Source organism: Monodelphis domestica, chromosome 2 (genome assembly GCF_027887165.1).
Source record: "Monodelphis domestica isolate mMonDom1 chromosome 2, mMonDom1.pri, whole genome shotgun sequence".
In the NCBI taxonomy this organism is placed as follows: domain Eukaryota; kingdom Metazoa; phylum Chordata; class Mammalia; order Didelphimorphia; family Didelphidae; genus Monodelphis; species Monodelphis domestica.
Window position 1 is genome coordinate 310627 of NC_077228.1, and position 18505 is coordinate 329131.

The window sequence follows — 18505 nt, forward strand, 5'->3', positions numbered from 1 at the left end:
TGGCTGGCCAAGGGTTGGGGCTGGGGTGGAAAACCCGGCAAAGCTAGACTTCAGCCTGTACAGGGGCCTGAAGAGCCCCCCCTCCCCCTCCCCCTCCCCCTCCCCCTCCAGCTGCTCAGCATGTCTGTGTTTCTTTTAATAGAAGTCCCAGATAAGCTTCTCAAATAGCCGCAGGGCAGGCCCACCCGTGTGGCCAGGGAGGGCGGGCTGCCAGGAATAATGGTTGGCCCCAGGCAGTTTCCCCAATAGTTTGGAGCCCCCCAATGTAGAGGGGAGTGTGGCAACGTCCCCCTACAAGGAAGCCTTCGGAGCCCCGCAGCCTTGTCTTCCTGGCCTCCAGGGGTCCAGTCACCAAAGGCCTACCTTGTGCACACAATCACTGGGGAGCCAGCCCGAAACCATGTGGGGAGAGAGAAAGGCCTGAGGCCGATCTGCATTGGGGGGGCTGCAGAGGGCGGATGGGGAGGGAGAGCCTGGAGGGGGGAGGCCGGTGGGGATGAGGGCCTGAGCAGGGGCAAGGCTAGGAGTGCAGAGACAGAGCCTCGCTCCAAGTTAATGGGGCAGGACAAGCACCCAGTCAAGAGTGCTGGGGAGGCAGGGCCAAAGGAGCCTGGCTACCCCCCCCCCCCAAGCTTTTAGCCAAGCAGTGGGACAGCAGGGAGCATGGGAGTCCCAGGAGGAGCCTGTACTGAGCTCATGGAGCACATCACCTCCTAGGAATGACCCCTGAGGGCCACGGCTTGGATGGACACTGTCCTTCCCCAAGGACTTGGAGGCGAGGCCTTCGCAGTTGGTGCCTGGTGCTGGCCTTCAAGCGGTGTCTCTGCTGTCTGCTGTGCTGGCCTGGGCCTTGGGAGTCTGAGGGCTTCAAGGGAAGCGTGGGTCCCCGGGAGCCTGGGGTGCCAGGCTATGGATGGGGTGCAGGAGGACTCGGGACAGTAACTATCTGGCGACCCAAGGGAGGGGAGGCTCGGAATCCTGCCCATCACTTGTATCTGTGGGACCTGGCCTCGGTCACCTGCCTTTCATGGCTCCCCAGTACACGTAAAAACAATTCTCTGGCACTCATTCTTGTCCAATGTGCAGTTCCAGATGGGGGCCCTCCCTTCCTCCCTGTTCCCCCTCCCCAAGTCAGCCATCTAAGGTGCAACCATGTCATTTTGCCCAAGAGATCTCAAAAAATCAAGAAAAATGAAGTGGAATATGGCCTTTTGGGGTTCACTCAGACCATCAGCTCTTTCTCTAAGGGCGAGTCCCTGGGATCGTCTCGAGGAGAACGAGGTCACCCTGGGTCCAGTGTCGCCCTGCCTCAGCTCAGCATGCCTCTGTAAAAGGAGAGCCTTGCACTAGGCCTCCGCGCTTCCTTCCTTCTCTCGGTCTTGCCCTAAACGGGCATCACTAAGCCAGGCCACAAGCGCGAGTCTTCTCAACTGGAACTTTGCACTCCTGCGTGCCGGCCTCAGTTCTCAGCCAGCGCGCGGAGGGAAAGGCAGGCGGTTCCCCGAAACGAGCCCAGAGCGGCCCTGGACGCTTCCTCGTTGTTGCAGGGCATCCGTCCCACTTCTAGAGGAAGCAAACGCAGCCCCATTAGGAGTTCTGCTAGCTGGGCTCACGTGTGCCAGCCACAACCCGTGTGGAAAGAGCGGCACCGCGGAATGCTTCAGCTCGACATGTCCAAGCCAGCTAGTGTAGCTCCCACACCCAGCTTCCTGCCTCCTGGCCGGCCTCACCCCAGGAACTCCTTTGGCCTGGAGCCGCCTCACCTCCCTCCACAGGGAGGGGCAGGACCGCTGGACCACAGCTCCTCCGGGTCTGGGTCGAGCGCACGGATCCGGGCTGCGTAACAGAGTCAACGGTGTGCACGGAAAGGTGTCAGCAGTCCTTTATTTGGCAGGAAGAGAAACACTGCGATCTGTGACAGGCGGGAAGGGAGGGGGCCGTTACAGGAGAGCATTTCATTGGGAGACGGACAAGGGAAGGCCGGCCGCGTGTGCCGTTGGGCCTCGGCACTGGCCGACTGCGGCTCATGCACAGACCCGTCAAACAAACAAAACCAAGGACGTGGAGAGCCATTGAGGACCGGGAAAGGCCGATGGCGCCCTCCCCCACCAAGCTCGCCTGCAATGACGTTTCCAGACAGAAAGTCCTCCGACTAAAACCCTTCCCGGGAGACAGGGCCCAACGGGCCATCCCTGAAAACGTGACTTCCCGGGAAGAAGAGCTGGGGAGAAACCCATTTCAGTTTCTCTCCAGCACGGCTCGTCCCTAGGCCTAAGCAATGGGGTGTCCAGTCCACAGGGCGTCTGCTGGCCAAACCTGCTCTTGCCCTCTTTCCTGGTAACGCACGAAACCTGCGTGCCCGACTGGTGGGAAATGGAAAGAGGGGCCTAGAAACTGCTGCGGCGCCAGCGTCTTCCCTTTCTGAACACGGGACCCGGAAGTCGGTGTGGCTGATGGAGATGGCCTGCAGCTTCCGGAATCCGTGCCACAAGACGAGTTGGACGGGATTTCAGATCATGCTACCAAAATCTGCTCATTTGTCATTTGAAAGTTGCTGATTGTGTTTATAATCCAGGTTTAAGGCAAAAGGAAACGGGCACGGCTGCCCCCAGAGCCCCGTCGTAGACATCCTTCTCCCCGAGAGGCCGAGGTGACTCCCGACCCTGAAGGAGAGACCTCTTCCGCACGGAGATCCCCGACATTCCATTTGGTCACTATCATCTCGGACTGAAGGCCACACGGAAAACCTTGGGGCCGGGAAAGCAGCTGAGGGGCTGACCGGCGGAGAGGACCATTCTGCGACGCCACCCTGGCCAATGGGCAGAGCGTCGAGACCTTCACGAGCCACAGCAGCGTGTAAATAGTGCAATTTTTCCCAACGGATTTCAGACAGAACTCCGGTCCGACCCCCAAGGCACAGCTGCCTTTCCTCCTTACGTCCGGCTTCTACAGTGGATACGAGAACGCCGAGTCGGTGTTCGACCGCCAAGGACGTGTGATCCCTACGGGACAGCTCGGTTCGGCCGAGTTAATGAGGAAAACTAGGAACCGACGAACGCTTCATGGCGCTGCTTCTCTCCGGAGGATCTACAGCTAAAAATGCCTTCCAGGTCCCCGGGCACTGGCCCCCGAGTGAGGGCTCGGTCACCCCCAGGCCAGTGGCCAATGCCATTTGCTGGAGCAGTTCGCCATGGGCAGCGTCTGTCCCGACCAGAGAAGGGCATCGGCCACTCCGCCCCGAGTGTCCGTGCTTGACTCTCTCACGGGGGGACCAATCCAAAAGCGGTTCCCATCGTGCGGATGCCGGGCAGGAAGCCCATCACTTCCTGCTTCACACGGGCATCTCAAGAGCTGGCCAAAGGAGAATCCGGAGGAGGACATCTCCCAGAGAACCTCCCTCGAGCTAACGAGGAGGCTCGGGTGCGGGAAAAGAGCGAATCTCTTGGGCCTGGAAACGCTCGGGCTTAAGTCTGGAGGGAAAAGCCACCCAGCTAATAAGAAATCTGACCCGCAGTCGGAGCCTTTTTGCCAGCACCTCCCCGGAGGCGTCTGAGGGCCAGAGGAGGCAAGGCTCGGGCTTCCCTTCTCCGCCTGCAGCGTGTCCATCGGAAAACTCCGGGGGGACAGTTTGTTAAGGGACGATCTCGACAGAAGAGGAGAGGAGAATCCGGCCCGGAAGAGCCCCAGGCCATGGAGGGAAGGGCTCTGCCCGCTTGCATCAGGGGCAGCCGCCCGATCCGCCTGACATCTTCCGCGGGGACCCCATCGGGCCGACTCCTGTAAGCGCAGGGCACGGACAAGAGCACACACCAGACACGTGACTGCCTAAATGACGACGATTTCTATTTCCCGTGTCCCTGCATCGTGCCTGAGACAAAAGGAGGCCGCCGATACGTACAGACGCGTTTTCAAGGCAAGCCTAACTAGTCACAGAGAAGGAAGCTAATGAATGGACAGCGCGCCACGCGGGAAGAGCAAAGCGGCAATCTCCTGGGCGCCACGGGCCGCGGCAGGGCTGCTGCGAGGCTTTACACACCAGAAAGTAACCAGGACACACTCCAATCACGAGCAACAAGTGGGGAAAACGCACATTTCAGAATGGAAAATGTTTCCAGATTGCGGCCCCCCGAAGGGGCGTCCGGCCTATTCGTCCAGCAAACCTCCCCACGGCCCGGCCGCGCACACACGCGCCCTCACTGGACTCTGGCTTCCACCAGGCCACTGGACACGGCGTGGCCGTGGCCGCTCACGCAGCCGCTCGCGTGTCTCAGGGAGTCTGCGCCCAGGTACGCCATCAGAAGCTCGGTGCGGCGCATCAGCAGCTGCATGAGATCTTCGGCCAACGTCTCCATGCTGGAGTAGCGAACCTTCTCCAAGTCGAAGATGTCTTTGAGGAAATAGAGGACCTGGTCCTGGGGGACAAAACAAGCGGGGTGGAAGCTGAAACCCAGGCGGCACCCCAAGAACGTGAACACCCCAAGCACCCAGAGCACGCAGGCTAGTGGCAAAGACCTGAAGGGACGTGGAAACGGAAACCCTGCCGAGGCACAGCTCGGAAGTGCGCAGGCCTGGGAAAAGGGGGAATCTGTCCGCCAAGTCCCGAGGGCCACCAGACGGTCACAGCAGCGTGGCCTCCGTGTGGGCTCTTCACGGGGTCTGTTTTCGGGACGACCGAGTGGCCCCCAAGCCACAGCGGTCCTGCCCCAACCTCGTGCCCTCTAGTGCTTCCTGACATGGCACGAAATGCCCACCCAGGCCACGTGGAGAGGTTTGAGACCACCTCAAACGAGGAAGGAGACAGAGTGGCTTGCACTGATGGTGCGCTCCAAGGGGGCAGGGAACGCCACATACACTAATCATATCTCCATGATAGAGGCAGAAACGGAGGCCTGTGAGCAAGGGTCTGAGGAGGCACAGCTGGCTTCCCGGGGCCGCCTGTAGGGCCCAGGCTCTGCGTACAAGGAAAGACAGGACAGAGAGCCTCTCTTCCAAGCACTGATCGTCCAAGAGGGCCGAGAAAAACCCAAATAAGAATCATGCCAGGAAGAGTGTGAAGGGCGGAGGAAAAATGGAGCCGAATCGTCCAGGAACGTGAGCCCTAACTGAGCGCCCCTTTCCGACAGCTCGCCCTTGAGGAAAGCACGCGCACGACCAGCGTGAGCGTTCTCATTGGGAACAAGGAGCCCATACCTTAAAGAAGCAACACAAATCATAGAGGGAGTTCCTCGGACCCAAAAAGCCCCAGGCTAACACAGGACTGACGTGCTCACAAATGGCATAGAAGTGTGCAAAGAACCCATCGGGAATCTGTTGGCAAAAGAAGGAGAGCGAAGTTATACTTCTGTTCCATGTCCATTGGGACGTGGTGCAGGTCACTAAAGAGCGGGCCCCGTGAGCCACTCAACCACTGGGGCTTGCTATGTGCCAGGCACTGAACTTCAAAGACAAAGATGAGGGCAAACGTGTTTGTTTAGAGAGAGCAGAGTCTAAAAGGGTGACCTAAACAACCGGAAAGCCGTCGACTGCTCCTGGCTGCGTCCTGCCAATAGGATGAAAAAAACAATAGTGCCTAAACGAATGAACTTATGTGTTGCTGTGCAAGCAAAGGACAAAGAAAGGAAGAGAAAAAATTCCTCGGGAAGAACAACCATTCGAGAACCTCAGAAGAAGTCCCAAGAAAAAGTAGGAAGCAAAGGCCCACGCAGCACCCAACTTCAACCCTCAAGCAACATGGAAGAAGCAGAAAAGTGGACCGGCGGAGCCGGAAAGGTCTGAGACAATTTGGAGAAAACAAACAGTAGGGCAATGTTCAATGACTTCAAAGGCTCTCCCCACGCACACAACCAGAATCGCCAGGAAACTAGTGTGAATCTTAAAACTACTCATTCTGTACCTTAGAACATTTGGTTAAGGCTATTCCCTTATTGTAACAAATGGAGGTACTTGGTCAGGAATGTATTGAGAACTCTAACCTCACTCCACCCATACTTAGGCATACTTTAGGGGAAGATAAAGTTGTAAACTCCTTACTGAACAATGAAAAGTCCCCAACTCATAGTGAAGCAAAAGCCCTTCAGCTGGGTCTATTTTTAGGTCCAATACAAAAGGGTGCTCAGTACCTAGGAAGGTCAAATTAATCACTAAAAGGTCAAGCAACTTACAAAAGGCAAGCTTAGCAAGAGGTGAGAAGTTTTAGTCTACTCAGAGAAGGTGAGAACAAAAGAAGATAAGAACTAGGAATGGGCAGTCTTGGGAAAAGCGTCTTCTGTGATTGGTAGATGTGAAAATTTAGGGGAGGTGACATAGGAGGAAATTCTCTTTAAAGGGAGCTCTCTGAACTCAGTTTATGAGTTTGAAGTCAAGGATGCTTGGAATGACCTTGTGGTGAGTGATTAAAGACTGACTAGTCTCTCTTAAGGCTTAGGCCAATTGGCCTAGGCCCTTCCTACTATAAACTTATTTCTCTACTCATTTTCTTCCCTTCATTCTTTCATTTATATTAATTAGAAATGTCCATAAAATCCAGCTGACTTGGATTTTTTCATATTTGGGAATTTTTCCCATGGCGACCACTTATTTTTAAGATAAAATCAAGAAACTAAAAATTATCTTTACCAGTGTGGCCAAAACCTTACAGTTTGGCCATTTACACATTTTCGTGGTCACACTAGAACCCAGTCTGGAAGGAGCCCCAGGTAAGGGCCACCAACAGAACAAGTCACATCATGAACAGGTTCTAAAAGCAAGGCCGAAAAGCACTCTGGTCACTGTGGAAAGGGGGATGTTTAGGGCCAGCTGTGACGAGGAGCAGGATGGAAGATGTTCACGGACATTCTGGGATGGCCGGAGCCCAGGAAAGGGAAAAGCCAGTGAGGTGGGCTTTAAAGAATGCTTCAAGTCACCATGAAGGAAGTGAAAAGGCACCCAGGTTGCCCTTTTATCTTTCAGGGGCTGTCGCTGAGGACAAAAGGAGAGAGACAGGAAGGCCCAGGCGCAGCAGAGCCGCCCAGCGCTTCCCCTTTACTCCTCTTATAACAAATGGGCCTGCCAGGGCCCTGAAGAGGTCCCTAGTTGGCCACCATCTCCCAGCCGTCTAGGAAGGGTTGTGCTCACAACCATTGTGGAAAGAAAGCGCTTTTGTGCACCCCCGAAAGTCACCGAACGCTTTCACCCACGAATCCTCCTCCTCTGCCGTCTCCCAGCCAGGGAGAAGCAGGGATGATGCCCTCCTAGGCGGCCTGGAGGAGGCGAGGGAGTCGGGGAGCACCTCCTCCTCCTCCTTTCAGAACCAAAGGTTCTAAGATGAGAGCCCCCCCAGGCCCAGGGACTCCGGAGCCACAGCCGTCCTGGCTCCTTGGATAGAGAACGTCAAGTTGAGCCAGAAGCCAGAAGGAGGCGGTCCATCTCCTCGGCACAGCGGCTCCCGGCAGGGGGAGAGCCCGGGTTTCCCTCCCAGAAGGCCCTCGTCCTACGTGCTTCCTGGCCCAGCCAACAAAGAGAAGGCCGCTCGGCTCCCCAGGATTCCCGGACAGTCTGCAGTGAGGAAGGTCTGCGGGCCACAGACCCCAGGCAGGGGCTGGGAGGACCCCCTATTTGGGGCGACGCTGAGGGCAGCAAAGCCTGTGCAGAGGGACTCCCCTCGCCCCCCTGCCCCCTCGACAGCCGGCTACACGGACAGACTCGGACGCTGACAACCGAGCGTCGCCCCGGCACGTGCGAGCGCCCTGAAGAAGGCGTGCCGGTGCGAGCGGTCCGACTGGCACGAGGGAGGCCGGGCGTCCGGCTTCTGCTGGACTGCCGCCTCCAAGGACCCCCCAGGCCTCACCTTCATCTGCTGCCTCTTCTGCTTGAGCACGGACCAGCAGCTTGACGCCACGGCCTAGCACACACGGGAGCAAAACGGCTGCATGGGAACCCGAGCTGTGGCCAGGCCAAAGCCTGCGGGGCCTCCCCGCACGGACAAGGCCCAGGCTAGGAGGAGGCCGGCGGAGGCTTCGGGTTGGGCTTGACTGACAGCACGCACGGGGCAACTCCTGCTCCTCTCTGAAACAGCGAGTTTATAAAGAACAAGCAGGAAGAGGCAGGCCGGGCAGCGGAGGCGCCCCGAGAGCGGGGACCGTCACACTCCTGAGCAGGCGCTAAAAGGACACGCCTAAAAGCCCCCTCCTCTGGGGCTTTCCCTAAGAAATGGCATGCTGGGGGGCGGCGGGGGGCTCAGAGGATGGAAGGCCGGGCCCAGAGCCGGGAGGTCCTGGGTTCTAGTCTGGCCTCGGACCCTTCCTGGCCAAGTCGCTTCCCTCCCACTGTCTAGCCCTCGGAGGCCATGGAACTCCACGCTGGAGGAAGAGGTGGGCTGCGCCGTGGGCAGGGGGGCCCGACGTGCAGACTAAAGCAAGCTCAGCCTCGCAACGGGTCCTGGCACGGGGGGACGCCTGGCCCTGTCTAGCCCCCAAGGGCCGGCCCGGCCCCGTCTGGCCCCCAAGGGCCGGCCCGGCCCCGTCTGGCCCCCAAGGGCCGGCCCGGCCCCGTCTGGCCCCCAAGGAACGCCCCGGCCCCGTCTGGCCCCCAAGGGAAGCCCGGCCCCGTCTGGCCCCCAAGGAACGCCCCGGCCCCGTCTGGCCCCCAAGGGAAGCCCGGCCCTGTCTGGCCCCCGAGGGCCGGCCCGGCCCCGTCTGGCCCCCGAGGGCCGGCCTGGGGCTCCGCGGCCAGCCCGGCTCGCAGGAGGAGACAGGAAAGGCGGCCGGCCGCACCCCCCGGGCCCCAAAGCCGGCGGCGCTCACGGTCTCCTTGAAGGAGGAGTTGAGCCAGCGGTTATTGACCACGTTCTGGATGGACGTCGGCGGGTTTTCCAGGTCTTCGAAGGAGTCCATCAGTATGAAGTCCAGGACGATGTCATAGAAGTTGAGGGTCTTCACCTGCGTGCCAAGACGAGAGCCGCGACGGCTCTTAGGCCGCGCCAGCGCGCCGGGCCCCCCCGCGGACCGGCCGGCGGACTCACCCCCCTGGCGGCGAGCTCCACCTCAATGCTCTCCCAGTGCTCTGTTTGCTCTAAAAAACAGATCATTTCGTCAAAAACGTCTTCAAACTTCTTGGGGTTCTGCGGGACGGCGTCAGCCGACAGGAAGAAGACGACACGTGTCAGGGGCCGACAAGCTCCGGGCCTGCGCCCCCCCCCGGCCCCCCCCGCGGGCCGGCCGCCTCGCCTTTACCTTTCTCGCCTTCACCATTAGGGCTGACAAGATCCTCCTCCCGCTCTCGGCAAGAAATGTCCTGTTGGCTGTTTCTGAAAGAATGACCTGCAAGAGTCCCCCCACCCGGGCCATGACCGGCTGCCCCAGGGCGGGCCGGGCGGGCCGGGCGGGGCGGGGCGGGGAGCCCAGGTCCCGCCCGGAGAAGGCCTTACCTGAAAAGCCTGCCGGACGCAGTGCAGCTTGGCCAGGAAGTCGCTGTCTCCGAGGCACTCCAACATCTCGGTCCTGCGGGGAAGGGGGGGGTGAGGGCGGGGTGGGGTGGGGCGGGGCCAGGGAGGGGGTGAGGGCGGGGCGGGGCCGGGGAGGGGGGTGAGGGCGGGGCAGGGCGGGGCCGGGCGTACCTGAGCACTCGCGAGGAGACCTTGCCCTCCTCCACCAGGCGCATGGCATCCTCGTACAAGGGGCAGCGGCACAGCGAGTCCAGGCCGGAGGCGTGGCGGCCCTCGCGGTGCTCTGAAAGCTGAGCAGATGGGCCGGTCGGCGCGCCCTGAGCCGGGCCGGTCGGCATCCCGCACGCCTCACATCCAACATGGCGCCCACCTCGGCCCCTCCCGGGCGGCCCCGCCTCCCCCGGCTCGGCCTTCCTGCCTCAGTTTCCCCCGTGGGCGCCGGAGGGCCGCCTACCTCGGGGGCGGAAACAAAGGAGTCGGTGGAGGCGATGCTCAGGGTGTCCCTCAGGCCGAAGTCCTCGGCGCCGCCCCTCACGGTGACGTCCGTGTCTTTGTCTGGAAGGGCAGGAGGGGGACGCGGAGCTTCGGGCTCCGCTCGGCGGGAGCCACGCGTGGCAGCGAGCGGCTTGACTGGAGGACAAGCGGGGACCCCCCCCCCATGGTCTCCCTTCCCGGCCCCTCCCTCGGGGCTCGTCCTCGAGCGTGCCCCCCCCCCTGCCAGGAACCCCCCCAGCTTGAGCGGACCCACTTCCTGCCCGCTCTCTTTCCTGTCCATGGGGGGGGGGGTCGGCAGCCCATCGGGGCCATTTCCCCACCCCGAAGCTGACGGTCCCACAGCAGCGTCAGGCCGGGTCGGAGTTCTCAGAACCAAGGCAGGACCCGCCCAGCTGCTAGCTTTGGGGCTGCAGACACCGAGGAAAGGGCAGGCTTGCTGTCAGAGCGTGCGCCCGTGCACCCCCACGCACCCCCACGCACACGTGCCCGCACACAGGTGCACACCCACACGTGCCTGCACACCCCCACGCACACGTGCCTGCACACCCCCACACACACGTGCCCGCACACAGGTGCACACCCGCACACACGCGTGCCTGCACACCCATGTCTGCCCGCAGCACACTCCTGCACACCCCCACGCACACGTGCCCGCACAGGTGCACACCCACACGTGCACACCCACGCACCCCCACGCACACGTGCCCGCACACAGGTGCACACCCACACGTGCACACCCACGCACGCCCCGCAGCCTCCAACTCTGAGACTGCAGGTGGACGCGGGCCCAGCCCAGACATCGTTTCTCCCGGCTCGCAGGGACCCAGGACGCTCCCCGCGAGCAGACAGCGCAGCCGGGGGGTGTGCGGGGAGGCTCTGGGCGCTGCCTGGCTACTGGCCGACCCCTGAGCCGCTGGACGGCGTGTGGCGCAGCTCCGGCTCCTCCCCGGGCGCCCCCTGAGCCGCCCGCCCGCCCTCGGCGTCCTTCTTTCCGGCTCTCGGGACCTCGAGAGCCTCCTTGTGGGGCAGCCAGACAGACGGACAGACGGAGGGGGGGTCTGGCCCGGGGGTGGGGAAGGAGAGTCAGCGGGCGGGAGAAAGAGCCCCTCGGAGGGTCCCGCCTAGCCCTCGAGGCGGGCATGTGCAGAAGTCTGTGGCGCCAGCACAGGCTCCAAGCCTGGACGAGGTAGCCTCGGACCCTCCCTGCCGGGAGACCCTGGACAAGTCACGGCCCTCGATGACTTCTGCTCTGGAGGCGCCCCCAGGAGGCCGCAGACGCGCATCGGGGGATGGGCTTCCAGGCGTCCGAGCCCAGATTCGGGGCACCCCGGACAATGGCAGACGGTCATCGGCCGACGGGGGCGCCTCAGACGCCGACTCTGCTCCCGGGGGGGCCGCGGGCCCCGCCGGGGCAGGGAAGGAGCCTGAGGCAGCCCAGGGGGGTGCGCTGTGGCCCTGGGGGCCGTGCGGGTGGGTCACATGGCCTGGAGGAGGGCGGGGCAGCAGGGGCGCCCAGAAAGCGGGTGAGACGCATCTGGGGGGTCTCCCAGCCCCATAGGAGGGGTTCTGGGGGGCCGCGCGCGCCTGCCGCTGAAGAGGCCTGGGTGGGGGCCGAGGGAGCTGCGGGGCGCGTGGCGGTGGCAGCAGCCCGACAGGGCCTTGCTCAGAGGCCGGACCTCGGAAGGTCCCTTTGCAGGCCGCAGCGCCAGTGCAGGGAGGGTGCCGGGGATGCTGCGGGCCGGCCCGGCCCATCGGACGGGGGGTGGGGGTGGGGGTGGGGGGCTGGGCGTCCGGCTGGAAGGACAGGCCGGCCGGCCAGAGGCCCCGGACGCGCCGCAGGATGCAGGGAAGGACGCGGGACTCGTGTCTGCAGCACGTGGCCACGTGACGCCCCCGCCCAGACCCGCCACCCTCGGCACTGCCCTGGCGGCCCACGGGGGGAAACTGAGGCCCCCCCGTCCTCTGCGCACCCTTCAGCCCTGCTGCCACACGCCCCAAGGGCCCCCCACGCCTGCCCCGCCACGGCCTGGGCCTGCAGGTCGCCACCGCTGCCGCCGCCAAAGCGAGGACTCGAGGACCCGGCCCGGGGCGAGGGGTCCCTCGGCCCAAACCGAGGCCTCCCCGGGGCCTGCCTTCACGGAGTCCTGCAAAGCACCCTGGCCTAATAACGAAGCCCGCCTCAGATGCCGCTGCCTCCAAGAAGCCCTCCCGAGCCGCCTCTCCTGGCCCAGATTGGGGAGGCGCTCATGGGGCGTGGCGGGGCGAGGGGTGTGACCTGGGGCGGGGCGGGGCGGGGCGGGCCTCACCGATGTCGTTGGCCAGGGAGTTGGGGTCGGAGGCCCCCAGCGTGGCCTCGAACTCCTCCTGGAGCCGGTAGGCCCTCTGCAGCAGGGACTCGAGCTTGTGGATGAACTCGGCGCTGATGATGTCCTGGGAGAGGAGGGCGACGAGGCGGGGCTCGGCCAAGGCCGACAGGAGCCGGGGGGGCCGCCGCGGCCGGACCCCTCCCTCGGGCCTGGGCCCCTCCCAAAGATGGCGGCGCTTACCTCGACGCTCTCCTCGGCGATGGCGTCGCCCGCGCCCAGCTTAATGGCCCCGCAGGCGGCCTCGTCCTCGGCCTGCCGGCTGCGGAAGGTCAGGGCCTGCTCCCAGCGCCGCAGGGCCTCCTCGAAGAGCTCCATCCCTGGACCAAGAGCGCAGGGTTACGGGAGGGGCCGTGAGGGCGCCTCCCCAAGGACGCCCCGGCCCCGCCCCCAGCCCCACCCCACAGAAGCGCCAGCCTGAAGCCCCCCAGCTGGGCCCCAGGAGGCCGGGGTGGGCGGGGCGGGCGGGGCAGGCCCCTCCCGTGAGCCCCACCTCGGGCGGCTTCTCCCTCGGCCCCCCCCCCAGGAGCAAAGCGGGGCAGGGCCCAGGGGCAGCGCAGGCCTTGGAGGCCCTGCCGCGCCCACACGGGGAGCCCTCGTTGGCAGGCGTCCGCCGGGGCCGCCGTGTTCCCTCGTGTGCGCGGCGCGGCCTGGCAGGGGCTCCCCGAGGGGGAAACGCAGCCCGAATGTCTCCTCCACGACGCAGGCTGCTCTGGGGGCCGCCGAGGTGGAAAGGCCCAGCCTGCGTCTGCGCACGCCACGGGGCCGCCGCCTCGTCCGGCCAGTGGGCGGCCGTGTGGACGGCTCCGGGGCGCGGTGTGGGCGGCCGTGTGGACGGCTCTGGGGCGCGGTGTGGACAGCTGTGTGGACGGCTCCCGGGCGCGGTGTGGGCGGCCGTGTGGACGGCTCCGGGGCGCGGTGTGGGCGGCCGTGTGGACGGCTCCGGGGCGCAGTGTGGACGGCTCTGGGGCGCGGTGTGGGCGGCCGTGTGGACGGCTCTGGGGCGCGGTGTGGACAGCTGTGTGGACGGCTCCCGGGCGCGGTGTGGGCGGCCGTGTGGACGGCTCCGGGGCGCGGTGTGGGCGGCCGTGTGGACGGCTCCCGGGCGCGGTGTGGGCGGCCGTGTGGACGGCTCCGGGGCGCAGTGTGGACGGCTCCGGGGCGCGGTGTGGACGGCTCCCGGGCGCGGTGTGGACGGCTCCGGGGCGCAGTGTGGACGGCTCCGGGGCGCGGTGTGGACGGCTCCCGGGCGCGGTGTGGACGGCTCCCGGGCGCGGTGTGGACGGCTCCACGTGCCGGGAAGGCTTCTGCTCCCTCCTGGGCCCACGGTCAGGAGCCGGCCCGGAAGTGGGCGGCTCAGCCCTCAAGGCCGGCCCCTCGCCAGGAATCCTTCACAACAGAAGCCACCGGACGGTGAGACACAAAATGGCGGCCAGTCCAACAGGGCCTGGGCAGGGAGAGGGCGGAGCAGGCCAGGAAGTTTCCCGGCCGACGCGGCCCATCAAAACGAGCGTCTTCACGCGATTCAGCCGAGATGTCGGGGGGGGGGAGGGGGGGGGGTCGAGGCTCGAGGGAAGCTTTCGGGGTCTCCACGCCGGGCGCTGCTTGTCCCTCCTCCTTGGAGAGGCCCGAAGGCCTCTCTGGGGACGCCTCGGATGCGTGTGGGCTGGGCTGGAGCCGGGGCGGGGCGGGGCGGGGCGGGGCGTCTCTGGCTTCCCAGGCCTGGCGGAGACGCCCTCCAACGGCCCGGCGGGCTCGACGGGTTCCCAGGAGGACTCCGCAAGGGTCGGCCCAGCTTCTTGGAGCCACAGCTGACAACTGGGGGGCACGTGGGTGGACCCCGAGGGTGGACGGGCAGCCGCCCCACCCAAGGTGCGGGTCCCCCGGAGCCCCCCTCGGCCCGTCCCGGGAACTCTGCGGCCGTCTGCGGGGGGCCGGAGGCTCCGAGCCTTCCGTGCGAGGCAGGAAGCGGCCCCTCCCCTCCCGGCGGAGTCACAAAGGCCGTCCAGAACGCGGCCCGAGCGGCCTCTCCCGCCGGGGGCCAAGCGTCCGGCCGCCCCAATGCCCAGGGAGGCGGGTGCCGGCAGACGCCCGCGATGCGAAGCCCGAAGAGGGGCCGCCTGTGTTCGGGCAAGGCCGGGGCACGAGCCGGCCGAGGTCCTGGAAGAGCCGCCGCGGGCTCTCAAGAGAGCCGACCAACGCGACGGGCGACAAGGGGGGGCTCGGCTCCGCGGCCCAGCGACAGACCCGGGGCCGCCCCCGACGGGGCCTCCGTTCACCCCGGCTGGCCGAGCCTCGGCCCGGCCCTCGCCGCTCGCCAGCCTCGGAGCCAAGAGGCAGGACCGAGTCTAAGGCGACCGCGAAGGGCCGAAAGAAGAGGAGACGGAAAGAGGAGCGCCGGGAGCGCCGGGCAAAGGGAAGGCCCGGGGAGGAGGGGCGCGAACGCAACCGAGGGACCAGAGCAGCGGGCGGCTGCGCGCCAGCACGAGAAAGAGGAGAAGAGGAGGCACCTCAGAGAGACGGCCCCCAGCCTTCTGGGAGCCTCTGCTGTTCACACACGCACACACACAGACACACACAGGCACACACAGGCACACACAGACACACACAGGCACACACAGGCACACACAGACACACCCAGGCACACACACAGACACACACAGACAGGCACACACAGACACACACAGACACACACAGGCACACAGACACATGCACACACAGACACACACAGACACACACAGGCACACACAGGCACACACAGACACACACAGACACACACAGGCACACACAGGCACACACAGGCACACACAGGCACACCCAGGCACACACACAGACACACACAGACAGGCACACACAGACACACACAGGCACACACAGGCACACACAGGCACACACAGGCACACACAGGCACACCCAGGCACACACACAGACACACACAGACACACACAGACACACACAGGCACACACAGGCACACACAGGCACACACAGGCACACACACGCACACACACAGACACACACAGACAGGCACACACAGACACACACAGACACACACAGGCACACAGACACATGCACACACAGACACACAGACACACACACGCACACACACAGACACACACAGGCACACACATGCACACACAGACACACCCAGGCACACACACAGGCACACACAGACACACAGGCACACACACGCACACATAGACACGCACAGACAAGCACACACAGGCACATAGGCACACACAAGACACCAACACACATGCACATACAGACACACAGGCACACACACGCACACACAAGACACCAACACACATGCACATACAGACACACAGGCACACACACGCAGACACACACGCACACATAGACACGCACACAGACAGACGCACACAGACACATGCACACACATGCACACACAGGCACACAAGACACCAACACACATGCACATACACGCACACATAGACACGCACACACAGACACACAGGCACACACATGCACAAAGACACACACAGGCACACACACAGGCACACACACAAGACACCAACACACATGCACATACAGACACACAGGCACACACACGCACAGACACACACGTACACAGACATGCACACAGACAGACGTGCACTCACACGGACACATGCACACACAAGCTCACACACTCAAGATAAAGCCTCTCTCCAGAAGCAGAGAAGCGTCCTGGCACCATCCCAAAGACATGGCGCCAACCTTCTGGGCAAAGCCGACCGTAGACAGAGGGAGGGGCTGACCGTGGGAACTCCTGGCGGGAGGGATAAGACCGTCGCGTCGCCGGAGGAGAGCGGGTGGCCGGGGGGAGGGGTGAAAGGAAATGAAGGAGCCCGGCTCTTCCTTCCTCCCAGAATCCACCTCGTCCGTCCCAGGCGTCGGCCGCGGCCTCTGTCAATCGTGCGCATCTTCTTGATGGAGGACAAAGGTCGGCGGGAAGCCCCCCAAGCCAAGGCAAGGCCGCCAGACCTTGGAGGGCTGTCATCAGAGACAGGAAGCCGTCGGCCCTCGTGGACGCCGCGAGAAGCCCACGCACAGAGGCGGTCCTGGGCCCGAGAGCCGGGCCTCCGGGAGCGGGCGAGGGGGCCTTCTGCGTCCCCTGGAGGACGGTCAAACAGGCACTGCCCCCGGACCGTGCGAAGCGACCAACCCGGCAAGACTGGCACCGTCGGCGGCCAGGGCGGGCGAGAGGGAGCGGACGGCCCCGGAGAGCCCCCGTGCCTCGCCCAGACCCCGGCGCTCCCGCCGCTCTCTGAGAAGGGGGCCGTCCGAGGGCCGTGCCGGAGGGCCCCCCGCACAGCCGGACTCACCCATCAAGTACAGGTTCTCCGGCGTGGTCACGGGGATGTTGACGAGCCTCATGTCCTCTTCGTCGGTTTTGTCCCAGGAACTGGAGTTGCCGCAGGCACAGCTGTGACCGGAATTGGCGCTCTGGACCTGGAAGGAGAACGGCGCGAGGGCCGGCGGCCTGAAGGGCACCTCCCGGTGAGGCCTCCCAGCAGCCCCCGCGCCAGCCTCCCTTTCTGGGCCCCCCGAGCCGACAGGAGCCCGGACGCCGGCCCCGTCGCGGTCTGCTGGCTCCGGATTCGGGGCTGAGGCCGGCCCGCAGCCCAGGGCTCACGGGGGAGCCCGAAGGAGCCGCTCTCGGGAAGCCCATCCACCCTGGCACGGGGCTGGCCGGAACCTCCGGGGCCCCTCCTCCGGCACGGCCCGAAGCGCTCACCGAGGCGAGGCTCTGCACGGAGCCGGAGTACTTGCTGAAGAGGCCGCCATTGGTGTAGATGCCGGACTGCGAGCCTTTGTCTTTGGCCGAGCTCAGAGACAGCGTCAGGTTCTGTCGGCTGCTGGAACAGCTGGAGCCTAGGAACACCCGTTGGCGTCGCCGGAGGGCCACGGCCGGGGGAGGGGAAGGAAGGCAGGTGGGGGGGGGCACCAGGGGCCCTGACCGAGTCTAGCCTGTGAGGCCTCGGACTGGAGGAGGGCCTGGAAAGGCCGCTGAAACACCCACCGCCCAGGGGCTGGCTCGGGCCTAAGCACCAGGGACCCAGAGGAGGCCAGGGGAGCCGAGGAAGGCTTCCTGGAGGCGGCGGCCGGAGAGGCTCCAGGCAGAAAGGCCACCCAGGAAGGGAGAGGGGGATGGACCGAGGAAGCCTCCAGGATGCCGAGGGCCGGGGAAGGGGCATCCTGGCCCATCCCAAGGCCCATCTCCGGGGCCGCGCACCCTTCTCCGACGTGGCGGTCTTGACGCCTTCCAGGGCCAGGGGCCCGGGGCCCCAGGGCGAGGCTTTCCTCTTCTTGCCGCGCCTTCTCTTGAAGTGATGGGCCAGGAAGAGCACGGACACGGCGCTCACGGCTGTCGCTGCGAAGAGCTTCTTGAGCCCCGGAGACAGTCGGATCTGCAAGGCAGCCAAGGGGGACCATGGGAGCCCAGCAGAGCACCAGGAGGGGGCGGGGCAGAGAACCAGGAGGAGGGGCAGAGGACCAGGAGGAGGGGCAGAGACCCAAGAGGCGGAGCAGAGGACCAGGAGGAGGCGGAGCAGAGCACCAGGAGGAGGCGGAGCAGAGCACCAGGAGGAGGCGGGGCAGAGGACCAGGAGGAGGGGCAGAGACCCAAGAGGCGGAGCAGAGGACCAGGAGGAGGCGGAGCAGAGCACCAGGAGGAGGCGGAGCAGAGGACCAGGGGGCGGGGCAGAGGACCAGGAGGAGGGGCCCGGCAGGGCTAGCAGTGGCCTCACCTGGACCAGGGAGCAGCACCAGGCCAGCGGGAGCTCCAGCGCCCTCAGCACGGAGATCTTCAGCGAGAAGCGGGGCTCCGACATGGCTCGCGCCCGCGGCCGTCCTACGGGGAGGGCAGCGCGTCAGACCCGCTCCCCTCTGCAGCCCGGCCTCAGGCTGCCCAGCCGGGAAGGCCACATTCGAACTCGGGATCCCCGGCGCGGCGCTCCGCTCCAACCCCGGGCCGCCGGGCGACGTGGGTGCGGAGGAGCCCAGAGGCGGGACGGAGGCCGTCTCCTCTCCCCACGTCTACCTGGAGCCGAGGCCGGGCTGGGCCGCCGCCGCCGCCGCTGCCTGGAGACGCCGCCGCCGCCGGAAGGGGGGGGACCGCGGTGGGGGGCGGGGACTGCTTCCGAGTCACGGCGCCGGAAGGGATGGGGGAAGGACTTCCTCTCCCCACACAGGCCCGCCCACGAGAGGGCGCTGAGGGCCTAA

The 18505-nt window shown here is 64.9% G+C and overlaps 1 protein-coding gene across 1 annotated transcript; it reads right to left on the minus strand.

Annotated features, from left to right (window-relative positions):
• Window positions 1–1866: 1866 nt before the first annotated feature.
• On the minus strand, window positions 1867–18466 carry MIGA1 (mitoguardin 1). The gene is made up of 16 exons (XM_056814891.1): window positions 18324–18466; window positions 18031–18134; window positions 17517–17691; window positions 17019–17155; window positions 16606–16732; window positions 12463–12599; window positions 12223–12346; window positions 9876–9976; window positions 9593–9711; window positions 9404–9476; window positions 9210–9296; window positions 8999–9097; window positions 8781–8915; window positions 7826–7879; window positions 5191–5307; window positions 1867–4412 (listed from the first exon to the last, which is right to left on the minus strand). The coding sequence occupies exons 2-16, from the start codon at window positions 18112–18114 to the stop codon at window positions 4194–4196; spliced, it is 1788 nt and encodes a 595-aa protein (XP_056670869.1). The 5' UTR covers window positions 18115–18134; window positions 18324–18466; the 3' UTR covers window positions 1867–4193.
• Between the last annotated feature and the right edge of the window lie 39 nt (window positions 18467–18505).

Coding starts and splice junctions, on each gene's coding strand:
- MIGA1 (XM_056814891.1), bottom strand. CDS start 18,114: ATGTCGGAGCCCCGCTTCTCGCTGAAGATCTCCGTGCTGAGGGCGCTG. Junction 17,156..17,516: donor GACCGCCACGTCGGAGAAGG/GTGCGCGGCCCC, acceptor GGGTGTTCCTAG/GCTCCAGCTGTTCCAGCAGC. Junction 5,308..7,825: donor AGAAGAGGCAGCAGATGAAG/GTGAGGCCTGGG, acceptor TTTTGCCAACAG/ATTCCCGATGGGTTCTTTGC.